At 56.3% G+C, this 20,413-nt stretch overlaps 2 protein-coding genes across 3 annotated transcripts; both read right to left on the bottom strand.

Moving 5' to 3' along the window:
* Positions 1–1,113: 1,113 nt before the first annotated feature.
* ENO2 (enolase 2) lies at positions 1,114–10,852 on the bottom strand. 2 transcript variants are annotated; one of them, XM_059835699.1, is made up of 12 exons: positions 10,761–10,852; positions 7,610–7,701; positions 6,558–6,653; positions 6,218–6,276; positions 5,106–5,175; positions 4,800–4,933; positions 3,880–4,102; positions 3,228–3,425; positions 2,898–3,099; positions 2,583–2,691; positions 2,387–2,445; positions 1,114–2,062 (listed from the first exon to the last, which is right to left on the bottom strand). In XM_059835699.1, exons 2-12 carry the CDS (start codon positions 7,692–7,694, stop codon positions 1,993–1,995), a joined length of 1,305 nt encoding a protein of 434 aa, XP_059691682.1. In that variant the 5' UTR covers positions 7,695–7,701; positions 10,761–10,852; the 3' UTR covers positions 1,114–1,992. The 2 variants fall into 2 exon arrangements, with proteins under 2 accessions (XP_059691682.1, XP_059691686.1); XM_059835703.1 differs by lacking the exon at positions 10,761–10,852 and adding an exon at positions 8,562–8,597.
* A 557-nt stretch (positions 10,853–11,409) lies between these two features.
* LRRC23 (leucine rich repeat containing 23) lies at positions 11,410–17,492 on the bottom strand. Its single transcript, XM_009819252.2, has 7 exons — positions 17,388–17,492; positions 17,198–17,310; positions 16,036–16,289; positions 15,809–15,939; positions 12,548–12,684; positions 11,754–11,976; positions 11,410–11,448 (listed from the first exon to the last, which is right to left on the bottom strand). The coding sequence occupies exons 1-7, from the start codon at positions 17,490–17,492 to the stop codon at positions 11,410–11,412; spliced, it is 1,002 nt and encodes a 333-aa protein (XP_009817554.2).
* Positions 17,493–20,413: the final 2,921 nt, after the last annotated feature.

Genomic DNA, 20,413 nt, shown 5'->3' with positions numbered 1-20,413 from the left:
AGGAGCTGCTCCTTACCACCGAGATCTGTTCTGTATTCACCAGAGATCCCCCAGAAACCAATCCTCTCTCTGCCCTGCCATTCTCCCTCCCACCCTCTTTTCTGTTCTGGGCATGTGTGCCACAGCCTTTGTCTTCCCTTCTTGAACTTGCTCCCTTTTCTACACTATTCCGTAAAGAATCAGCAGTGAAACGCCCATCTTACAAAGCGTTGTCTTTTGATTTTAAAGCTTGCATCAGGACACAGGTGAGGGGGCTTGGGACTTGCTGAGCGACCTCGGTCTTTACCCTTGCCGTTACGAAAGACAAGGCGGTGTGGCTTAAGCGAGGGTCTGGAAACTTTCCGTAGTGAAGTGGGGCAGGAGGTTTGCAGCACCAAGTACATAGAGGTGCCACTGGCATGAACCGGTAACAGTGGGCAAGGTGGTTTTATCGTTTATTCTCCGTCATAGCTTGGGTTGGATTTCTCACAGTAGCACCCTCCCAGCCTCCCGCCTTCCTTGGAGTCTGTCCAGAATAACGCTGCTGAGCAGGCGCTGGGGTTTGCTGGCACTCAGCCTGCTGGGGCACCCGCCGGAGCACGGGGCTGCTTTCCCCAAGTACTGCTGTGTTGCCCCTGTGAAACAAGACGAAGCGGAGAGAGACTGGCATCCCACCCACCCCTCTGTTTACTGCCCTGCAAGCCCCTTTTAGGGGAGGAGGATCAGCTTTTTCTCTCCCAAAGACTTGCAGTTCCAGTTTATCATCGCTTGAGCCCAATGGGCAGCTGGCCTGTGGCCCACCCTCAACTCTTTACATCAGCGGAGGGCACGTTAAAATCCCTGCGCAGCAGATCTTCATGCGACATGGTTTGGTGGAGGCGGCAGGGGCAATTCCCACCCTCCCACTGGCCTTCCCCGTGGCATTTCCCAGCTGGGCGGCTGACAGAGCGGTCTGGTTGTGGGGCAAGGCTGCAGAAGGAGGCGGGGGTCTGCTGGGCCTTCTCTTTCTCTTGCCGGTCCCCTCTGCTTGTTTTGGTTACCTTTCTGCGTGAGCCTCTCCTGCTTTGACGGCAAAATGTCCCCATTTCCCAAACACTGGCGTGTAGAGAGAAACATTGGGTCAAGCCAGGCAACTCAGGTGTGAAATACATTTTAATCGAGTTTAGGGATCTGTAGTTTGTCTGTTGCTCAGCTGAGCATGGGCTGTCCAGAAGGTGAAGCAGACGTTATGTGCGGAGAGGAGGGTGAAGGAGTGCAAGAGGGAAGGAAACAGAGAGAAAAAGGTCACGAGAAGCAAATGAGAGCATGGGTTTGTTTACGGATGTGTTTTAATATATTGCCCCACAGTACTAACGTGCTGACCCGGAGACTGACAGCACACACACACACGCACACCCACTGAGGGACAGCAGTGCACTTCAACGCTAAGCTGCTGGCAAGCACAGCCCGACACAGCACAGCACTCAGGATGGAAGGAGGGGACACGCGGGTCCCACCACGGCTCAGCGCAAACACACGCCTGGGGCACAAGGACGCTGTAGGCCAGTACACGTACACCTACACACATGCACAACGAGAGCGAGCCACTGGCGACACTCGTCCAGGCACAGCTACAGGTGTGAGACTTGTCCAAACACACCAGCCGACGCACGTATGTTCACCACACGTGCTTCGGCGTACAAGGGAAACACACCGGGCAGCATGCTCCCGTAGTCTAACACGTGAACAGAGTGGCTCAGACGCGGCCCTGCACAAAAAACAAGAGACACACAACGCCTAGATCCAGAAATGCTTATGACCCCAAAGCAAGGGACAGGGTGTAGGCCTCTCTCTCATACTTCACCTGGGTACACCTAGCCAGGGACACCTGAACTCGAGGGGTTTCGAGGTGAGAGGGAACCGAGTGGTGGACGGGGGGAGAAAGAGCAAAAAAGGGAGCAGTGGAGGGAAGGGGGCTTCAGAGTCTGTGAGGCGGGAAAGAGCAGCAGGGTGGCTGTGCCCTGGGGACAATGTTCAAAGAACACTTGGGTTACGGAAGTTGTGTCCGGCAAAGCGTGCTTCATCGCCGAGCTCTTCCTCAATCCTGCAGGAAAGAGAGAAAGTACGCGTCAGGCCCTTGCTGCAAGGGAGCATCGGAGGCACCAGGGCACCGGAGAGGCGGTGCATCGGCCAGGAAGCTGGCATGGGCCAGAGGAGCTCAGCTCCTGCGCCTGGGGGGCTGTACCCTCAGGCCAAGGAGGAGGGAAGGAGTCTGCTCCAGAGATCTCCCCAGGATCCTACTGTCATCTCTGCGCCTTGTCTTTGTAACACTTCCCCTGCAAGCCCCATCTACCCTTGGGCTTTCAGCTTCTCCCACCCCAGTTAGTCACTCCGCTGTTCTGCATTCCCGTCCCCTGGAGCCCCTTACCTCATGAGCTGGTTGTATTTAGCCAGGCGTTCAGACCTGCAGGGAGCACCCGTCTTTATCTGTAAAGCATTCCCCAAAACAAACACTGTAAGACACGGTTATGACTTGCACCAGTTTCCCATGGCAGGGCAGGGGATTCTGCCTTCACACCCCTTCGCTTTCCTCCAGGCCTGTGCGTGGCCTGGGTCTCACCTACCTGCCCGGTGCACAGTCCTACAACCAGATCAGCAATGAAGGTGTCTTCGGTCTCCCCAGATCGGTGGCTCACCATCACACCCCAGCCATTCTCCTGGGCCAACTTGCAGCTGCAAGGAGCGAGAAAAGCCATCAGTGGCTCCCACTCCTATAACCACCACCTGCACAGGGTGAGATCCAGGCACCCACTCCTCCCACCCGCAGCATCCTATGCTCTGGTAGAGACATAAGTCTATTCATCCAATGGATAGCGTGACACCCTGCTGTGGTTCATCACCAACCCTTTCACAGGACGAGGCCAGCGGGCTGGACTTACGCTTGGATGGCCTCCGTGACAGATCCAATCTGGTTGACTTTGAGCAGGAGGCAGTTGCAGGCCTTCTCTTCAACAGCTCGCTCGATGCGCTTGGGGTTTGTCACTGTCAGGTCATCTCCCACTATCTGAATCCCCACATTGGCTGTGAACTTGGACCAGGCCTCCCAGTCATCTTGGTCAAAGGGGTCCTCGATGGAGACCACTGAAGGGACAACAGCAGCGACATGGGTCAAAGCTGCCTCCCTTCCCACCCCAAAACCGCGGAGGGGATGCACCTGTTAAGTATGCAACACCAGTGCTCATTCCCTACTGCCAAGCACAGCAGCTCACCTGGATAATCACGTACAAAACTTTGGTAGAGGTCACCCAGCTCATCTGCAGAAATGTAGCGGCTTGGGTCATCCGGGGACTTGAAGTCCAGGTCATATTTGCCATCGCGGTAGAACTCGGAGGCTGCCACATCCATACCGATGACAATCTTGTCCGTGTAGCCTGCCTTGTCGATAGCTTCCTTGAGGAGCTCCAGAGCTGGGAGGAGGAAAGTTGCAGTCGTGAGAGTCAGCCCATGCAAAGAGCTCTGACTTTCAGTGGGAATCTCCCCAGGAGGGTCCCAAGAGCCACTGAGAGTCCGACGGTGTGATGGGAGCGGTAGAAGGGAGCCCAGAGCGCAACAGAAACATGCCAAGGAGCTGTGGAGGCCGTATCCAAAAGGACGAAGAGGAATTAAAATGCAACCCACAGCTCAGTGACAAGCTGGGGGAAGGCCTTGGAAAAGTCTGCACACACGTGACAGGTCTGTATGGGGAGGTTGTGACAGATCAAGGCCAAGGAGAAGGAGCTTAGAAACCGTTCCCTACCACAGGAGGTCAATGACACTGAAGCATGATTATTTTGAACCAATCTTTGGGGAATGCTGTGTGCTGGGTGTTAGGAAGCCACAGCATTGCAGGCAGGGGTAACCCCATCTCTGCAGGGCTCTCACCTTCGCTATTTTCCAGGATGTTGGGGGCAAAGCCTCCCTCATCACCCACATTGGTAGCATCTTTGCCATACTTCTCCTTGATGACGCTCTTGAGGTTGTGATAGACTTCAGCCCCGATGCGCATGGCATCGCGGAAGCTTTCAGCTCCCACGGGCAGGATCATGAACTCCTGCATGGCCAGTTTGTTGCCTGCATGGGAACCTCCATTGATCACGTTGAAAGCCTGGAAGAGTCCGTAAGAGCATCAGAGCTGAAGGAACCGGTCTTGGCACCACCTAGATGAGGCTCGCAGATGGTCACCATGCCCATTCATGCCATGTCCCACAGGGTAACGTAACACATCAGCTACTACGCATCAGACCAAAGGCACGTAAGCCCAGGGTCTTCCTTCCAACAGTGGCTCAAAGCAAATGGTTGGAGAGGACTTTCCCACCTGTTTCCCTCTCAGAGATCTCCTGAGCTACATGTGTTTATCTGTGCTGTGTTTATCGGTATCAGTTTATCAGCAATGCTACATCAATCTCTCTTCCAGGACCTTTCTCCTTGACTCTGAGAAAATGTTAGCATCCACAACATCCTTTTTGAAGGAGTTTCACAGGGCAGCTACCCCTGGTGTGAAGACCCACCTGCCCTTGTTTGGAACTGTGCCCCAGAGGGCTGACATGATGCCCTCTGGTTCTTGTGCTAAGAGTGCAATCCTCAGTCAACCCCCACCACGACCTCTGCCGTATCCTTCCCAGGCCCCTCTTTTCCGTACTGAAACCTGACAAATCTCAGGCCTTGGTTTGCTTCCTTGACGAGTGCAGCGCACTCAGCTGATGTTTCAGTCCTATATCCCTTCCTTCTCTACCTCCCAACACACCCTTTGAACTCTCTTTTGGAGTTTCTGAAGGCGGATGTCAAGGACAGAGAAGTCTTACTGGCACAGGAAGGATGAGATCGGAGTTGCCGGCCAGGTCAGCAATGTGCCGGTACAGGGGGACATCCTTCTCTGCAGCTCCCGCCTTGCACACGGCCAGTGAAACTCCCAGGATAGCATTGGCGCCAAACTTGGCTGTGGGTAAAACCAAGGCGGAGTCGGGCTTCGCGGGCAGCAACCTCCTGCCCAGCGGGAGCCCTTGCCAGCCCAGCCCTGGGCTCACCGCAGCTCCGACAGTGCCCCCCGCTCCAGCCCTGCAGCCTCCCGTGCTCTTTACTTCCCAGGCCAAAAAAGAGGAATGAATTACATTTGTTCTCCGTGCCGTCCATCTCAAGCATCAGATTGTCGATCTTCTCTTGATCCACAACAGAGAGGCCCTGCAAGAAAGGAACAGTTCCTGAGAAGGGGAGGCTGAGAAGAGCTGCTGGCTCTGGTGTGCGAGAAAGGAGGCATTGATGGAGAAGCTGGGGGTACGGGGACCTTTTTAGCTTGTGGGGGAACATATACACACAAAGCTCTGGAAATTAGTGCCTTGGCATATAGTCAAGTTAGGTAACCATGATGATGTTGCTGCAGCGTGGCGTAGATGTACCCGCGCCGGACAGGGGATCAGCTGCAGCCCAGGCAAGGCCACGCATTGCTGGGGACACAGGACTCCCTTGGGGATCTACCCAGCCTCCTGGCAGCTTCCAGGGAGCTTTGTGGTGCTGTGGCCACACAGAAGCTAGGCAGAACAACAGTACATGCTCAGCCCCAAGCAAGCGAAAATAGACTGGATGGAGCCGTCCCCAGGAGCGAGGTGGAGAGCAGGATTAGGCCCAACACAGGCAGCCCTCCACCAGACCGGGTGTTTTTCAGGGGTGGAGAGAGCTGGGCTCTCAGCCAGACCCCCCCCCGCCGCGGGCTGCATAGGGTGTAACGTGTGGCTTCAGCTCGGCTCTCCTTAGAGCAGGCGCCAGGTCTTCGGGTGTAAACAGGTTGCAGATGTGACACCACCGCTCCGCAAGGCTGTGCTGGGGGGGGCTGCCAGGCCTCGTGCGGGTACAGTCATTACTCATCACACCATGAGTGCTGGGTGGGATGAACGGGTGTGAGGCCACAGACACGTGGATGAGGTTCAGTGCTTGAGGAGGAGCACATCTGAAAGAGGGAGAGAGCTCTACAGGGAGCATCGAGGGGAAGAGTTAGGTGGTACAGATGCTGCGGTGGACCGGGGTAGCGTTAAATCCTTTCCGCCCAGAGAAAAGATAGCTGAGGACACATACAGGCATGGAGGGCAGGAGGGGTGTGCCCAGGTTCACAGAGAGCATCACTATGTCTGTTAACCCAGTGAGATGAAGAGAGGCAGAAACAGAGATTGGGGGACAGAGACGGAGCAGAGTAAGCGTTGGACAAGGGAGAACAAAGAGAAATCCTTACAGAGCCCACGAGAGCTGGGGCGACAGTGCTGTTGATATGATCCACGGCCTGCAGGACCCCTAAAGAAGGGAGGAGACAGAGAAAGAAAGAGAGAGAGAGAGAGAGAGTGAGGCAAAGAGGAGAGTGGAAAGAGGAAGGGAGAGAACCAATAGACAGAGAGGGAGACAGCGAGGGAAGATCAAGGCCTGATCTTTCACTTTACACTAGGTCTGTGCCTCTGTGTTCTCCCTGAGGGCAGTGGGACGCATTCCCGTCACGCCAGCGGATGAGCGGTGCCCTCCAGCAGAGCCCCACGCACAGGCATCCCCGGGGACGGGGTGCGGAGCAGGCATCTCCCCACCTTTTCCGAGGAAACGCGACTTGTCGTTGTCTCGCAGCTCCAGCGCTTCGTAGATACCAGTGGATGCGCCGCTGGGGACCGCTGCTCGAAACATGCCTGGGAAACAGCAAAACGTGGGTGTGAGACAAGCAGAGGGTGAAAAGGAAGGAAACCCCTCGTGCCCCTGCTGCTGTCCCACTTTCGAGGGAAAGGATTTGGCAACCGCTTGTGCAAATAGATGGCCCCGCTGGCTGGCTGCTCATGGCTGGTCTTCTCAGAGGCGGAGCACCTCAGGGAGGTGGAGCACCAGGGTGGCAGAAATAAATACACCCAGGGCTTCCAGAGTGGGAAACCTGGATCTCGGGCACCCAGAGCTCCACACTGATCCCAGAACCACGGATGATGGGTGGAAGTCTGGCTCCTCAGCCATCCTCCTGGTTCCAGAGGCAGCCTGACCCACAGCCGCCAGCGGCTTCCTCCCCCTCAGACTGCGGCTGGGTTTCTGCCTCGGTGAAGAAGGAAGAGACTGGTTGGATGCCTGCTCCGGCCCCTCACCGCTCCTCAGCCCACCTAGCTCTAGGCTCAGCGCAGATGCAGCTCTTCCAGTTGAGACACATGTGCGCGTACATGCCAGCACAGAGATCTCGGGGACAAACCTTCCCACCACCTCATGAGCATGGCCATAGATGTGCTTCCAAACTTGTGCTGTGTCCCAGGAGTAAAAGCATGGCTGCAGGAGGGCATGGCGGTGATAGGACAAGAAGGTAAATATATGTATGTTAACTAAATTTTCCATCCTTGCTACTAGCAGGCACATGTCTCAAGTCAGATACACGGCAGCCAGCTGTCTCGTCGTGATTTGCCCAGCACGTGTGTGGAGTTGCTGAGCACAGGCACAAGCGGAGCCACAAGCAAGTTTTGCCCTCTGCCTCTTCTCCCGGCTTGCTGTCTGCCAGGGGTTCACTGGAGAAGACCCTCCGTGCTCTCGGCAGAGCGTGCCAGGCTGCCGTGCAGCGCCAGCTCTGCTGGGGTGGGCAGGACCTCCCCTCCATCTCTTGTCCTCACCCACCTACCTTTGTGTGTGTACAGGTCCACCTCAACCGTGGGGTTCCCACGGGAGTCCAGGATCTCACGGGCGTGGATCCTCTCGACTGCCATGGCGAGTCTGTGGAGAGGAGAGGACAGGACAGGAGATGTTCAGCTCTGAGAGGCCCCAGGATGTGGTGCTCACCCTTCTAATGGCTAGACAATACACTGACAGAGAGAAGGGAGCTCAAGGAAGAGCGACCTTAGGAGCTGGAGCTAAAACTCTTGGCTCAAGGAAATTTAGAAATTGCTATTAAACCCCAGATTGTGGAAATCTACCCACATTTTTTCCAGGAACTGGTTATCTATTTGAATTTACTCTGTCCCTTTGCTGCAGATGACAAACTGGCAGCTCTCTCTCCCTCTCCCTGCGCCACAGCCGAGTGCTCCGAGACAGGGAGGGTGCCACAGCATCCACAGGCAGCAGAGAGGGAGGGATCAGCTGTTGCAGCCGGGAGGTGCCCCCCGGCTCTGGTGCCAAGGTCAGGGCACCAGCTCCCAGCGTCTCCCTTCCCCTTGCCGGGGGAGAGGACGGTCCCTGCCAGGGCCTGGCAGCGAGCGGCCGCTGTGTCCGTGTGCAGCGGGCAGGGAGCCAGCCGAGCAGCGGCTGCCTGGGGCAGAGATGGCCAGGGCAGGGGGGCAGCCGGCCCACGGGGACCCTCCATCCCCTCTCCAGCCTGCGGCAGCGGGGAGCTGCCTCAGCGCGGCTCTCGGAGACCCCCAGCCGCACCCCTCCAGCCGAGTGCCTGGCTCAGCCTTCCTGTCACCCCATGAGCCGCTGGGTCAGGCTGCGCTGAGGCGACAGGAGTGCGGAGGAGGCCAGCAGCCAGAGGAGCCATCTTGCTGAAGGCAGTGCTGCCTCAGACACGGGAGAAAGGGCTCTGAGGGGAGGGGGGACCAGGCCCTGCCTGAACACAGGGGCTGGGGCCAGCTGCCGACCTTTCGCTCCGCTCCTGAGGCGGGGAAGCGGATGAGTCTGGGAGACGCCTCTGTAGGACGAGGAGGGTGAGGAAACCTGGTGTTTTGGGGAGCCTGGTTAAACCTGAAGTGGAAAACAGCCTGGTGGGTGAGGACAGCTGTTTCAAAGAGCTTCTCTTGCTGAAATTGGCTCCCTAGGGGCTCCAGAACAACTCCTTCCCCCCATCCCACCTTCTTATTCCCCCAGCCGTGGGGCCATGGGATGCTGGGGAGCTGCATCCTCCCGGAGAGGGAGCAGCAGCGAGATGCGCGTCACCCCACGCCCCCAGACCTGCCAGGTTTTCCTCCCCTGGCTCCCACAGATGATTCACCCAACCCTGCGCAGGGCCGGACCCACGCACAACTCGGCGCGGAGGCCGGGCCTGGGGTAACCACAGGGCCCCAGGCAGAACCGCGCCGTGGCGCGTGTGAGCGTTCGGGGGGGGGGGTCCGGCCAGCGCAGGGGCTCAGCACGGGGCGGGGGGGGGTGTGGTGGGTGGGGGTCACAGTGTGTCACAGCACTGAGGGGAGCTAAGAAGCAGGCTGGGGGAAGCTGGAGTCGGCTCTCGACCCCATTGCCTGGGGTGGGTGGAAATTGCACGGGCGTGAGGAAATCGCGCTGCTCTGAAGTTCCAGCAAGAACTTCCCATACTGGGGAGTTTCAGTCAGCGACACCAGGGCTCTCTGGAGCCTGCGCAGGGTCCTCCACCACGTCCATCTGGGCTGGGATCCCCCATCGGCCGCCTTGGCAGCGCTCCTCACGCCATCTGGCACACGCCGCGGGAACTTCCTCCAGAGCCGTGCCCGCGCAGCTGCGAGCTTCCTTTGCAGCAGTGCCCTGGCCATGCCCCAACAGTCTCCACGGGGCAGAGAGGAACAGGACCCCATTAAAGCAATCTTTGACAGCAAGACCCGTGCCAGATGCAGCGCCTCTCTGCTTACGTGGTCACGTTGCCCGTGGTCACATCCCTCTGCCCACATCCACCTGCCCCTGTTGGGGCCGGGAAGCCAAGTGAGAAGCCCAAGTCCAGCCTTGCCCGCCCCACCCCATCACTCACTTGATCTCTTCTCCCCTCTAGTCCTCCACACTCCTTTCTCCACTTGCGTTGCTGCCCCACGTCCCCCTGCGTTTGTCCTCCGTTGAACAGTGCAAAGAACCACCCTGAAATCCCTGGCATCAGCTGCACTGTCCTGAAAGGAGGTCAGAGGCGGATAAGCCAGGATAAGGGATTGGGATGGAGCCATAGCCGGGAGCCCGTAGACCAGAGTGAGAAGAGGGGAGCCAGGCTGGAGGCTGGGCAGCCTCCCTCGAACAGGGGCTGGGCAGGGCGCCCCGGGGAGACTGGCACTGCTGCAGTGCCTTCCTGGGGGCACTGCTTCGTGGCACCCCGTGTCACCAGGGCACCGTCTCGCCGGAGGAGCTCCCGCTGCAGCAATTCCCCCTCCCCACCGGGCAGGCCAGCATGGCGAAGACCTTTCCCCCAAGCCACCGCCACCGGTCCCGTGTGCTGCTGCTGCTGCGATTCCCCGGGGCTGGGCACTGCTCCCAGGAAGCCCGCACTGCTGCAGTGTCGTGGCTGATGCAGCTATTGCTTGCTTGACTGTCACCTCCTCTCCCTGCTGCCCCCCCCTCCCCTGTGTGGTGGGGGGGGCTGTGCAGACGATAGGAAAAACATCCCCTCTCCTCCCTCCCTCTCCCCGGGAGCCGGCTGAGCGCCTGCGTTTATGTCAACACCTCGGGAGACTGGGGGGCTGCTCCGCTCCTTGGCTGGGCGCTTTCCCCAGCAGCGCCCGAGCGGAGCTTTGCCTCCTCCCCACCGCCACCCCCCTCCCCCGGGTAACGCTCCATCCCGCAGCACCTCCCGGCAATGCCCTTGGGAGCACCGCCTATCCGTGCGGGTTGCCCCCCCCGCGATCCCCTAGGCTCACATCCGAAATGATGCTCGCCGGGGGTAGGGGAGGAGGGAGTACCTGAAATTAAAATACGAAAGAAAAGTGAGAAAAGGGGGGGGTGGGTGAGAGGAGCAGGGGGAGGAAGTGAGGGGAGTTGAGGTGTTCATGCGGCTCACCGTGGTCCTTCCCCGCGGGGACCCCAAAGCGCGTGTGGGGTTTGGAGGGCACAGGGTGGGGAGCAGAAACCTGCATGCGGTGAGGAGGGGGGGTGTGCTGGGGGACACTTACCTTCCTGGGGCAGGGGTGAAGGAGAGACCGAGAAAGTGCTGGTAGGAAGGAGAGAGGAGGAAGCCGAGGAGGGACGCAGGACCTCAAGGGGAGATGATGCGTCCTCTGAGCCGGCGGCAGGATGGAGACGCCCCTGATAGGGCCGGGCCGGCAGCATGTGACCCGGAGCGGCGATGAGTCAGGGTTTAGCTCAGCTCTGCGAACAGCACGTAGAGGATGGAGAGAGGGAGAGGGAGAGGCAGGCGGGGCGCCGGCATCGGCAGGCGAGGGTGAGAGGGCCCGGGAGTAGGAGTGGGAGCGCAGGATAAACAGCTCCAGTCACTCCAGGCTCGTTAACTGTTTTTATTCGAATCAGAAAATCTCGTACGATTTTGGGGAGCCAGGAATCGAGCCACAGAGCCTGCAACTCTCCCCTTCTTTTCCCTCTGAGAATGGAGCATGTGAGTGCAGCGACTGCAAAAAGACTGCAGTGCCTCAGGGCAGCTTCCAGGAGCAGGGTGGGTAGCCCTCCTCTGTTCTCCAGGGGCAAAACAAAAAAAAAGGTGATGGTGGCTCTGGTACCCGCAGCCTTCACTTTCCCAGCTGCACCCATGGGGGAAGGCAGCTCCAAATCATGACCGTCTCAGGGAACAGGTGTTAAAACCAGGGGTCACTCGGTCCCCTCGCCCTGGAGAGATCCCTCCATCTCCTGTGGAAGGAAAGCGGGAGAAGTGAAGCGACTCCATGCCCGACCTCTTTTCCCCTTCCGCCGCTCAGTTCTGCTAGTGGGGTCGGGAATGGCTGCAGGGTGGACAACGGCGGCAGGGTCGCCGTGCTGGCCATCACAATCAGGTTGCGAAGCCTGGGCTCTGTTTCAGGCTCCTCTGTCCTTGGGACTGACCTCCCTCAGCCTTCTCCACCCATAATCCAGAGGAGGAGGGGCTCGATCAGCATGTTCGATCCTCTCTCCTTCCCTTTGCTTCCTTCTCCTCCCCCCGGCCGCGCTGTTCTCACCTGTTCTTCTTTCTGCCTTTTCTGACGGATTTTGTTCGCCTCTGCCCGCTCGTCTTGCTCAAACAATTCCTTATCCAGGCGTTGCAGGTGTGGCAGCAGGACCAGCACCTCCAGCCGGTAATTGGGTTCATCAGAACATGGATTGTCCAACAGCACCAGTGCCTGCAGCATCGGGAGGACCTGCAGTTTTGCCACCTCCTGAAGGCTACTGATCCCATTGTTCCTGAAGAAGAGGAAGCACAGAGGGCAGGGGAGAGAGGCAGGTAGTGAGGTCCCTTCGGAACAGTGAGCTGACAAGACAGACAAAGCAAAACTCAGCAGTGTGGTAGACCACAGACCTTAGACCACAGACCTTAGACCTGAGACCCAGATCTGTCTGCAGCTCCCCAGACTGAGGGACAAAAAGGACACCGCCTCTGGATATCTCTGTGCTCAAACAGTCCATGAATTGTCTGATACTGCCGTCGCCCTGTATGGCATATGCCGAGAAGGGCACTTGCAGTCATGTCCAGGACACAGAGAACACGCAGAGAGGGATCCAAAGGAATAAAAACTATGAGGTGGGGTATGAGTGTGACTGGAGAGGCACATCTTTTTCTGAGAAGCCCAGGAAAGGCCCGGGCCATTGGCTTCCTAGACAGCTGAGCGCTGAACACCAGTTAAGGACGGTAAAGATCAACCCATCCCCATCCGGTCTTCAACTTCCAAAGAAACCAGAAAATCCTGAAGGTCTAAATGGGAGTACAGCCTGATGAAGGGGTCTCTGGACCCAACACAGAGCAGGGAGGACCCACCGTAGATTGAGGTACTGCAGGCACTTCATGCTACTACAGAATCCATCCAGGGTCTCAAGCTGGTTGTCACGCAGGTGCAGAGTTGCCAGCTGCCCTAGCCCCTCAAGGCCTTCAAGGCTCCGAATGGCGTTCTGGGCCTGAGCACCAGGGAGGCAGGCAGAGAGATGGAAAAAAGGAACACACAGGAGAGGGAACAGCAGTTATTTCTGGCCTTTAAAGCTCTTTCTACCCTTCAGACTCCCTACCACTCATAACACGGCCTTCTCTGAAGCTAGATCAGGTTGCTCAGGGTCTTGCCCAAATGGGTTCTAAGTATTCAGCTTCAAGGACCAAAAGCTTGCTGAAAAAGTGTTTCCTGTAGCATCACTTGGTGACTGAGACAAAACCACCCCAGATGAATACTCCACCGCCAGCACAGCCCCCCCCCTTCCATGGCAGTGCCGAATCGGAGTCCCAAAGGCCTCAGGGAGCAACAGCGTGGAGGGGAAAGCGCGGGCCTGAGCCTGAAACAAGTGGATGAATAACCAGCCCCTCTCAGTCACACATGTAGTCCAGGGCTCTTCCAGTGCCAGCTGCTTCTCTGCTACTACCAAGAAGTCTCCTCTTCTACTCCTCTGGGAGCAGAAGCAGGCTGCGTGTTTCTGAGAGAGGTTGCAGGGGGCTGGGGGGTGTTGGTTGGTTTAATTTTAAGTGTTTCCTGGTGTAATTGTTGTTACCCATCCATAGGTGCACCTTCTTGCAACAAATCTGACACTCTTACGGGAGGAAGAATGTGTCCTATCAGTTCAAAATTCCCCATCATTGAATTTCGTTCACTTCACTGTGATGTGAGTAACGAGCTCTGAATTCCAGCAATAGTTCCACAGCGGGATTTTGGCTGGGAAGGACCAGTAGTGGTCTCCTGCCCAAGCCCGGGCTCACCGCAGCGCTAGAACCGACGCCAGGTCAGGCTGCTCACTGCCCCGTGCAGCCAAGTTTGGAACATCCCTGGTAACTACAACCTCCCCGCCACGTTCTCCAGCCTGGAGCTGCGCAGGACTTCGCTCGCAATTGTGGCTCAGGGCTGCAGGCTCTGAGGATGCAGATGCCTGCATGGGAAACGGGGGGAGAGAGGTGCCGTTGTGCTCTCTGTTCCTTGTTGGCACCCAGGCAGCGAGGTAGCCGACGCCTGAGGCTGATGAAAGGGGCACAGGCTGAACTGGTGGGATAAGAGAACAGTTTAGGGCTGGGTCACTCAGGAAAAGGACGTTTTGTAGAAAAAGAGGACTCTAATGGAAACTGGACAAGGAAAAGTCTGGACCAGCTGGGCCAAGTAAAGAGGGTAACACACGGACAAAAAGAGGAAAGTCAGAGATTTGGCGAAGGTTGTGTCAACAGATCTAACAACCAGGAAGGATTAGTAAATTGTACCTCAAAGGAAATCAGGAGCTGGTGTGGGAAATAGGGTGGGGAGCTCACAGACCGCTGGTCTGTAAAATGAATAGTGACCTCCCATCACTCTCACTTTCTTCATTACTTCAGTGTGACTAGTTTTAGCGGCTCTGGCCCTGCAAGCACTAACAGGACAAATGCAGAAACGGTTTTTTTTTTCAGGGTTGGGTTTTCTTCCCTAAATCAAAGAACATTCCATATGACTCGTTTAATTACATGTTCACGTCATCACCTTACCTTAGATACCAGTTCTTCACATAGGTGTGATGCCAACATTTGTTACGGAAAGCTGCTATAATAGGTTGCCCATGATTCCCTCTCCCCTTCCTGCACACCTGACCTTGCTCTCACTGGCCTTTGTCACCGCTGCTGCACAATGACCAGGAACCAACATAGCCCTAATGACAGCAGTGATCCTCAAACCGATACAAATGCCACCCGCTAAGCAGCCAGCTCGTAGTCTCCCTGCTAGGAGGTATAACTTTTAAAGTTACATAGTAGTTATAACCGCTAAATTTCATCTGCGGTTATGTCATACATCATTAACCAAATTTGGTTCACGTCCTTTGAATTGAACCCTTTGTCTTGAACCCTGCCCTTGAGGCATCAGCTTCATCTACCCATGGCTCAAAATCTTTATACAGAAAGCAAAGCAGTATTGGGAGAGGCCCCCCCACCAATGATTCAGTGAGCAGGCGGACATGGGAGACAAAGTCAAGCCCCCAAAGATTCCTGAGAAAGGAGTCAGTTGTTCTAGTTTTAATAATCACGCCTTGCAATTTGCCCACTTCGTATGTGCAGCTCAGAAATTCCTCAGTCATGCCAGGCACCTTCTTTAAATATAGGTGCAGTGTTTGCTTCCCTCCAATCATTCACTAAAGCGACTGGGTTTACTTTGAAATTCTGTATTACACCTAGTGACTTCGCCACTTCATCCCTTCTTCCAGCACCTCTAGCCCTAAAATCTCAGTTTTCTACCTGAAAATTGCAGACAATCTCAGCAAGCAATCTCCTTGATGTTTTCTGCCAGGGAGGCTTGATGAAAAGAAACCATATAGCTTTTCAAAGCCTTTATAATCTTTAATTGCTTTTTAAGAGGCAATGACTCAGGACACCTATCCAGTCTTCGCACGCTGTAGCACTGTGTGATGCATGGGACTAAGCCGTACGTACTTTCTTCACTTGCATCTCCAGGAGTAAACGTTCCCTGAAGCAATTGTTTACGGTATTAGGAAATTGCTTCTCCTATCTTAGTTTCACTGTGCTGTTCAATCAGTTTCTTTTCTGGCAGCTGAAGGTGTGAATCATGTAATTGTGCTGGTTTTAAACCAGTATTTGACTAGGCCCATCGGAGAGGAGAAAGAGGCATCACCTCCCCCTGTCACCCAGAGCAAACCTGTTGCTTTCCCCACTGACCTCCGCGGGTCCCGGGACACACAGAATACAGGCCTGCCTAACACTGCCGGGGGAGAACACCGCTCTCCCAGAGGAGGCTGGGAGGGAAGGAAGAACCCGACGCCCTGAACATCACCAACTCCTCCGCTCTCTACAGCGGAATTACTGGTCGGTGGCTACTCCCTTCGCACTATCTGGGCAGACAGCGTAGAAGGAGCTACCCCAAAGAAGTGATTTTGTCTCTTTAGCTCTCTGAAATCTGTTCCTCCTTAGCTCTGTGAAATCTGCTCCTCTCTCGGGCTGAGAAGATTGAACTGAATGGGCTAGCACGAAAATTATGCTGCTTTGAAGGGGACAGCCTCCTCCCCTCCTCCCGCTGAGTGGAGGTGCCAGGCTCTATAACAGCTCTGTCCCATTCCCTGGCTGATCCCTTACCAGATAGAGGTTCTTGAGCCTGGGAAGATTGAGTCCTGCTGTGCTCTCTAGCACGTTTCCTCGCAGCTCCAGGATTTGCAGGCTGAACAGCTGGCCGTGACTCAGGCCCAGCGCTGTGTGGATTTTGTTTCCTGAGCGCCAGAGGAGGAAGAAACGACAAGAGAGTTAATCCCACCCAAATAGAGCGCCCTACGTGCACAAGAATGAAGAGAGGTGGTCTGTATCACCTTTCAGGCTGAGGTTGGCTAAGCGGGGGTGAGTAATGCCCTCCATATCCTTGATGCGGTTGTGAGCAAAGCTGATGATCTGGAGGTACGGCAGCTCCTGCATGCAGGCACTGGTAAGCAGATTCCCATCCACCTTCAGCCAAAGCAGGTGGGTTAGGCTGCTCAGTGGAGACAAATCTTGCAGCTTGTTCTCTGACAAATCCACGTACCGCAGGTGAATGAAGCATTCGAGGAGGCTGATGTCTGTCAAGTCCCTGTGGGAGGGAGGATGTGAATAAAACATATCTTATATTTCGCCCTGCTACCTGCTTTCAGTTTGCTCTTCACCACTGCTGGAGGGAGGGCATCCTCCTCTCCCACGTCCCTGCTGTGCTAGGAAGCCTTGCTGGAGAGAAGGAGGAAAAAGGCAGGCGATAGGGACAGGCCGAATAGTCTGTAAACGAGGCTGAATGTTAAGATTGGACCTGCTTTCCTGGCACAGGGAGTGCTTATTCCCATTGAACCGTACCTGTCAGGAGAGGGCAGAACCAGAGCGGAAAAGAGGGTGCGTTTGGAAGGGTGGGTCTGTTAGTACTGGCAACACCAAGGACTGTGTGGAAGGACTTTGCTAGTGGGAAAAAGCTGGCTGAGATACCCACGAGGCTGCTGAAAAACACAGTCTTACCGGGGCCTGTTAGTTAGGTCTAGGGTTATATGGGTGTACTGATGGGGCTGAGGCTCTAAACTGTCCCCAGGCCATTGTGGCACTGTACTTACAAGTGCATGCCTTAAAGGTTAGCAGGTAACAAGAGAGATGCTTAATGGGTATTTCTTGAAGTGACTGTGGGGTCAGTCACTGTTCAGGTCCCCCTAGGAGACCACGGTCCAGAGGGACGGACAGGCTCCCCTCAGTCTAGGGGGACACTGATGTTCCCACCAGTGCGTCTGGCTACGGTGGAGGCAGTCCCCAGCCCAGGACTGAGGATGGACAAGCTATGCTGAGGCACAGACTGGAAGCCAGACAGCTGGAGAACATGGCCTGGAAACACTCCCACCCCACACGGCCGGTCAGCAGCGGCCTTATGGCACAGCTGCTCCGTGGCTACATAGATGCCCGGGGAGGAGGAGCCCTTCTCCTGGGGCAGGTGGAGACCTTCTCCTGGGGCAGGTGTCGCACACTCACTTGTATTTGGCTTCAAATTTCACATAGGCGTGGGCCAGGCCGTTGCCGGTCTTACAGAGGAGAGAGAGGCCTTCCTTCAGGACCTCCTCCGTCAGGGGACAGGGGGCCCGCACCTGGGAGAGAAGGAGAGAGCACAACGCCAGCGCCGGCCTACCCACAGCCGGAGGGTGCTGAGGCCCCCCTCCCTCACCTGTTCTTCCTCCTCCTGCTCCCACAGCGCCGCCGCCGCCTCCTCCTCCTCCTCTCCCTCCTCCTGAAGGCTGTACTCGTCCCCCTCCACCTCCTCGCCCTCCATCCTCGCAGGCCCCGCTCCCCGCCCCGCTGAGGGAGCTCCCTCAGGCCCGCCGCCTGCGCGGGCCGCGGCGCCCCGCTGCCATGGAAACCGGGGAGGCGGGGCCCGGCCCCACTGCCATAGCAACCGCGCTGAGTGACAGCGACGGGGCGAGGCGGGGGGGGCTTGTTGCTTCCCGCGCCGGCGCAGAGCGTGCGGAGCAGCCGGGGCCGGCGGCGCTGCAGGGTGTTATAGGGTGTTATAGGGTGTTATAGGGTTATAGGGTGTTATAGGGTTATAGGGTGTTACAAGGGGTTATAGGGTGCTGCAGGGTGTTATAGGGTGTTATAGGGTGTTATAGGGTTATAGGGTGCTGCAGGGTGTTATAGGGTGTTATAGGGTGTTATAGGGTTATAGGGTGCTGCAGGGTGTTATAGGGTGTTATAGGGTGTTATAGGGTTATAGGGTGCTGCAGGGTGTTATAGGGTGTTATAGGGTGTTATAGGGTTTTAGGGTGCTGCAGGGTGTTATAGGGTGTTATAGGGTGTTATAGGGTGCTGCAGGGTGTTATAGGGTGTTATAGGGTTATAGGGTGCTGCAGGGTGTTATAGGGTGTTATAGGGTGTTATAGGGTGTTATAGGGTTTTAGGGTGCTGCAGGGTGTTATAGGGTGTTATAGGGTGTTATAGGGTGCTGCAGGGTGTTATAGGGTGTTATAGGGTTATAGGGTGTTATAGGGTGTTATAGGGTGCTGCAGGGTGTTATAGGGTGTTATAGGGTGTTATAGGGTTATAGGGTGTTATAGGGTGCTGCAGGGTGTTATAGGGTGTTATAGGGTGTTATAGGGTTATAGGGTTATAGGGTGCTGCAGGGTGTTGTAGGGTGTTATAGGGTGTTATAGGGTTATAGGGTGCTGCAGGGTGTTATAGGGTGCTGCAGGGTGTTATAGGGTGTTATAGGGTGCTGCAGGGTGCTGCAGGGTGTTATAGGGTGTTATAGGGTGTTATAGGGTTATAGGGTGCTGCAGGGTGTTATAAGGGGTTATAGGGCGCTGCAGGGTGTTATAGGGTGTTATAGGGTGTTATAGGGTGTTATAGGGTTATAGGGTGCTGCAGGGTGTTATAAGGGGTTATAGGGCGCTGCAGGGTGTTATAGGGTGTTATAGGGTGTTATAGGGTGTTATAGGGTTATAGGGTGCTGCAGGGTGTTATAAGGGGTTATAGGGCGCTGCAGGGTGTTATAGGGTGTTATAGGGTGTTATAGGGTTATAGGGTGTTATAGGGTTATAGGGTGTTACAAGGGGTTATAGGGTGCTGCAGGGTGTTATAGGGTGTTATAGGGTGTTATAGGGTTATAGGGTGCTGCAGGGTGTTATAGGGTATTACAAGGGGTTATAGGGCGCTGCAGGGTGTTATAGGGTGTTATAAGGGGTTATAGGGTGTTATAGGGCGCTGCAGGGTGTTACAGGGTGTTACAGGGTGCTGCAGGGTCTTATAGGGTGCTGCAGGGTGTTATAAGGTGTTATAGGGCGCTGCAGGGTGTTACAGGGTGTTATAAGGTGTTATAGGGCGCTGCGGGGTGTTATAGGGTCTTATAGAGTGTTACAGGGCGCTGCAGGGTGTTACAGGGCACTGCAGGGTGTTCTAGGGTGCTGTGGAGTGTTGTAGGGTGTTGTAGGACGCTGCAGGGTGTTATAGGGCACTGCAGGGTATTATAGGGTGCTGTAGGGTGTTATAGGGTGCTGCAGAGTGCTGTAGGGTGTTGCAGGCTGCTGTAGAGTGTTGCAGGGTGTTATAGGGTGCTGTAGGGTGTTATAGGCCGTTACAGGGTGCTGCAGGGCACTGCAGGGTGCTGCAGGGTTTTGTAGGGCGCTGCAGGCACCCTCGGCCTCTGCCTCGGCCCCACAGGCCTCATCCTCGGGGCTTTCCCAGAGACACCCCTTCTTTCGCCAGCGTTATCCTTGCCCCCCCAAATCCGGACCTTTCTGCTGCCTCAGACAGGGCAAATGTGAAACCCAAACTCCTGTCAGCTCTGAGTAACACCTTCCCCCCCAAAAAAAAGGACTTCCCCTGTTTCACGGCAGTGTTCCGGTTAGCGCACCCCGCAGCTAACACCCGATTTCTCGCAGCAAAGCGGGCGCTGCAGGTTTGCCGTTCGTCGGCCATCCCAGCTCCCTGTCGTTTTTTTCCGGTAACACTCCTCCCAGCTGACTGTCTGCGTTGGTTCGCTGCTCCGGCCACAACGGCTCCGCGTTCGCACTATTAAATTCCGCGTGGAAAGCTCAGCGCGTGTCTCGCCTTCGCCAGAAGCGCCTTGCGATCGTGCTCGACTTTCCCAAGCGCTCCCGGCCCTTCCTAGCTGGGCGACATCCGTAATTCTTGGGAGCGTCTCCAGGGAATTGAAGGATCATTTCAGTGGGAAGGGACCACTGGAGGTCGCGTCGTCCACCCCCCCCGCTCGAAACGGGGCCAGCTTCGAAGTTAGGCTGGGCTGCGCAGGGTGGTGGTCACGCAGGGGGTCAGCGTCTCTGGGAAAGACGTCCCCCCCGGTAAACGTTTAATTAATACGTTGAGCAGAATTAGGCTGGGGGTCAGTGCGAAACCTCCCACGACACGCTCTCCCGGATGCCAGGAAGCGGCTTTTTGGGGTACAGTGTCCCGAGGGGCTGCAGGTGACACTGCCTCAGCCCTCTCCTCCAGGCCGGGGAGCCGGGGAGGGCTGAGGCTGCCGGTGCCCAGCAGATGCCATCGATGCCTGCCCGGCTTTGGCACCCCCATGGCTGTGCCCCCGTCGGCTGCCGAGCAGAGACGGGTGTTCTCCATCTGGGAATGCTGCTCAGAGCTGACGGCCGCCAGTGTTTTGCAGTTAGTACCAAAGTCCAAGGCCTTGCTCCCTTTCCCTCCGGTGCACTTTGCTCCTTCGCAGCCCCCCCGGGCAACGTCAGT

This window comes from Gavia stellata, chromosome 1, assembly GCF_030936135.1.
Source record: "Gavia stellata isolate bGavSte3 chromosome 1, bGavSte3.hap2, whole genome shotgun sequence".
Classification (NCBI taxonomy): Eukaryota; Metazoa; Chordata; class Aves; order Gaviiformes; family Gaviidae; genus Gavia; species Gavia stellata.
Note: the sequence above shows the minus strand (reverse complement) of the source record. Positions and strands in the feature narration are given on the sequence as shown.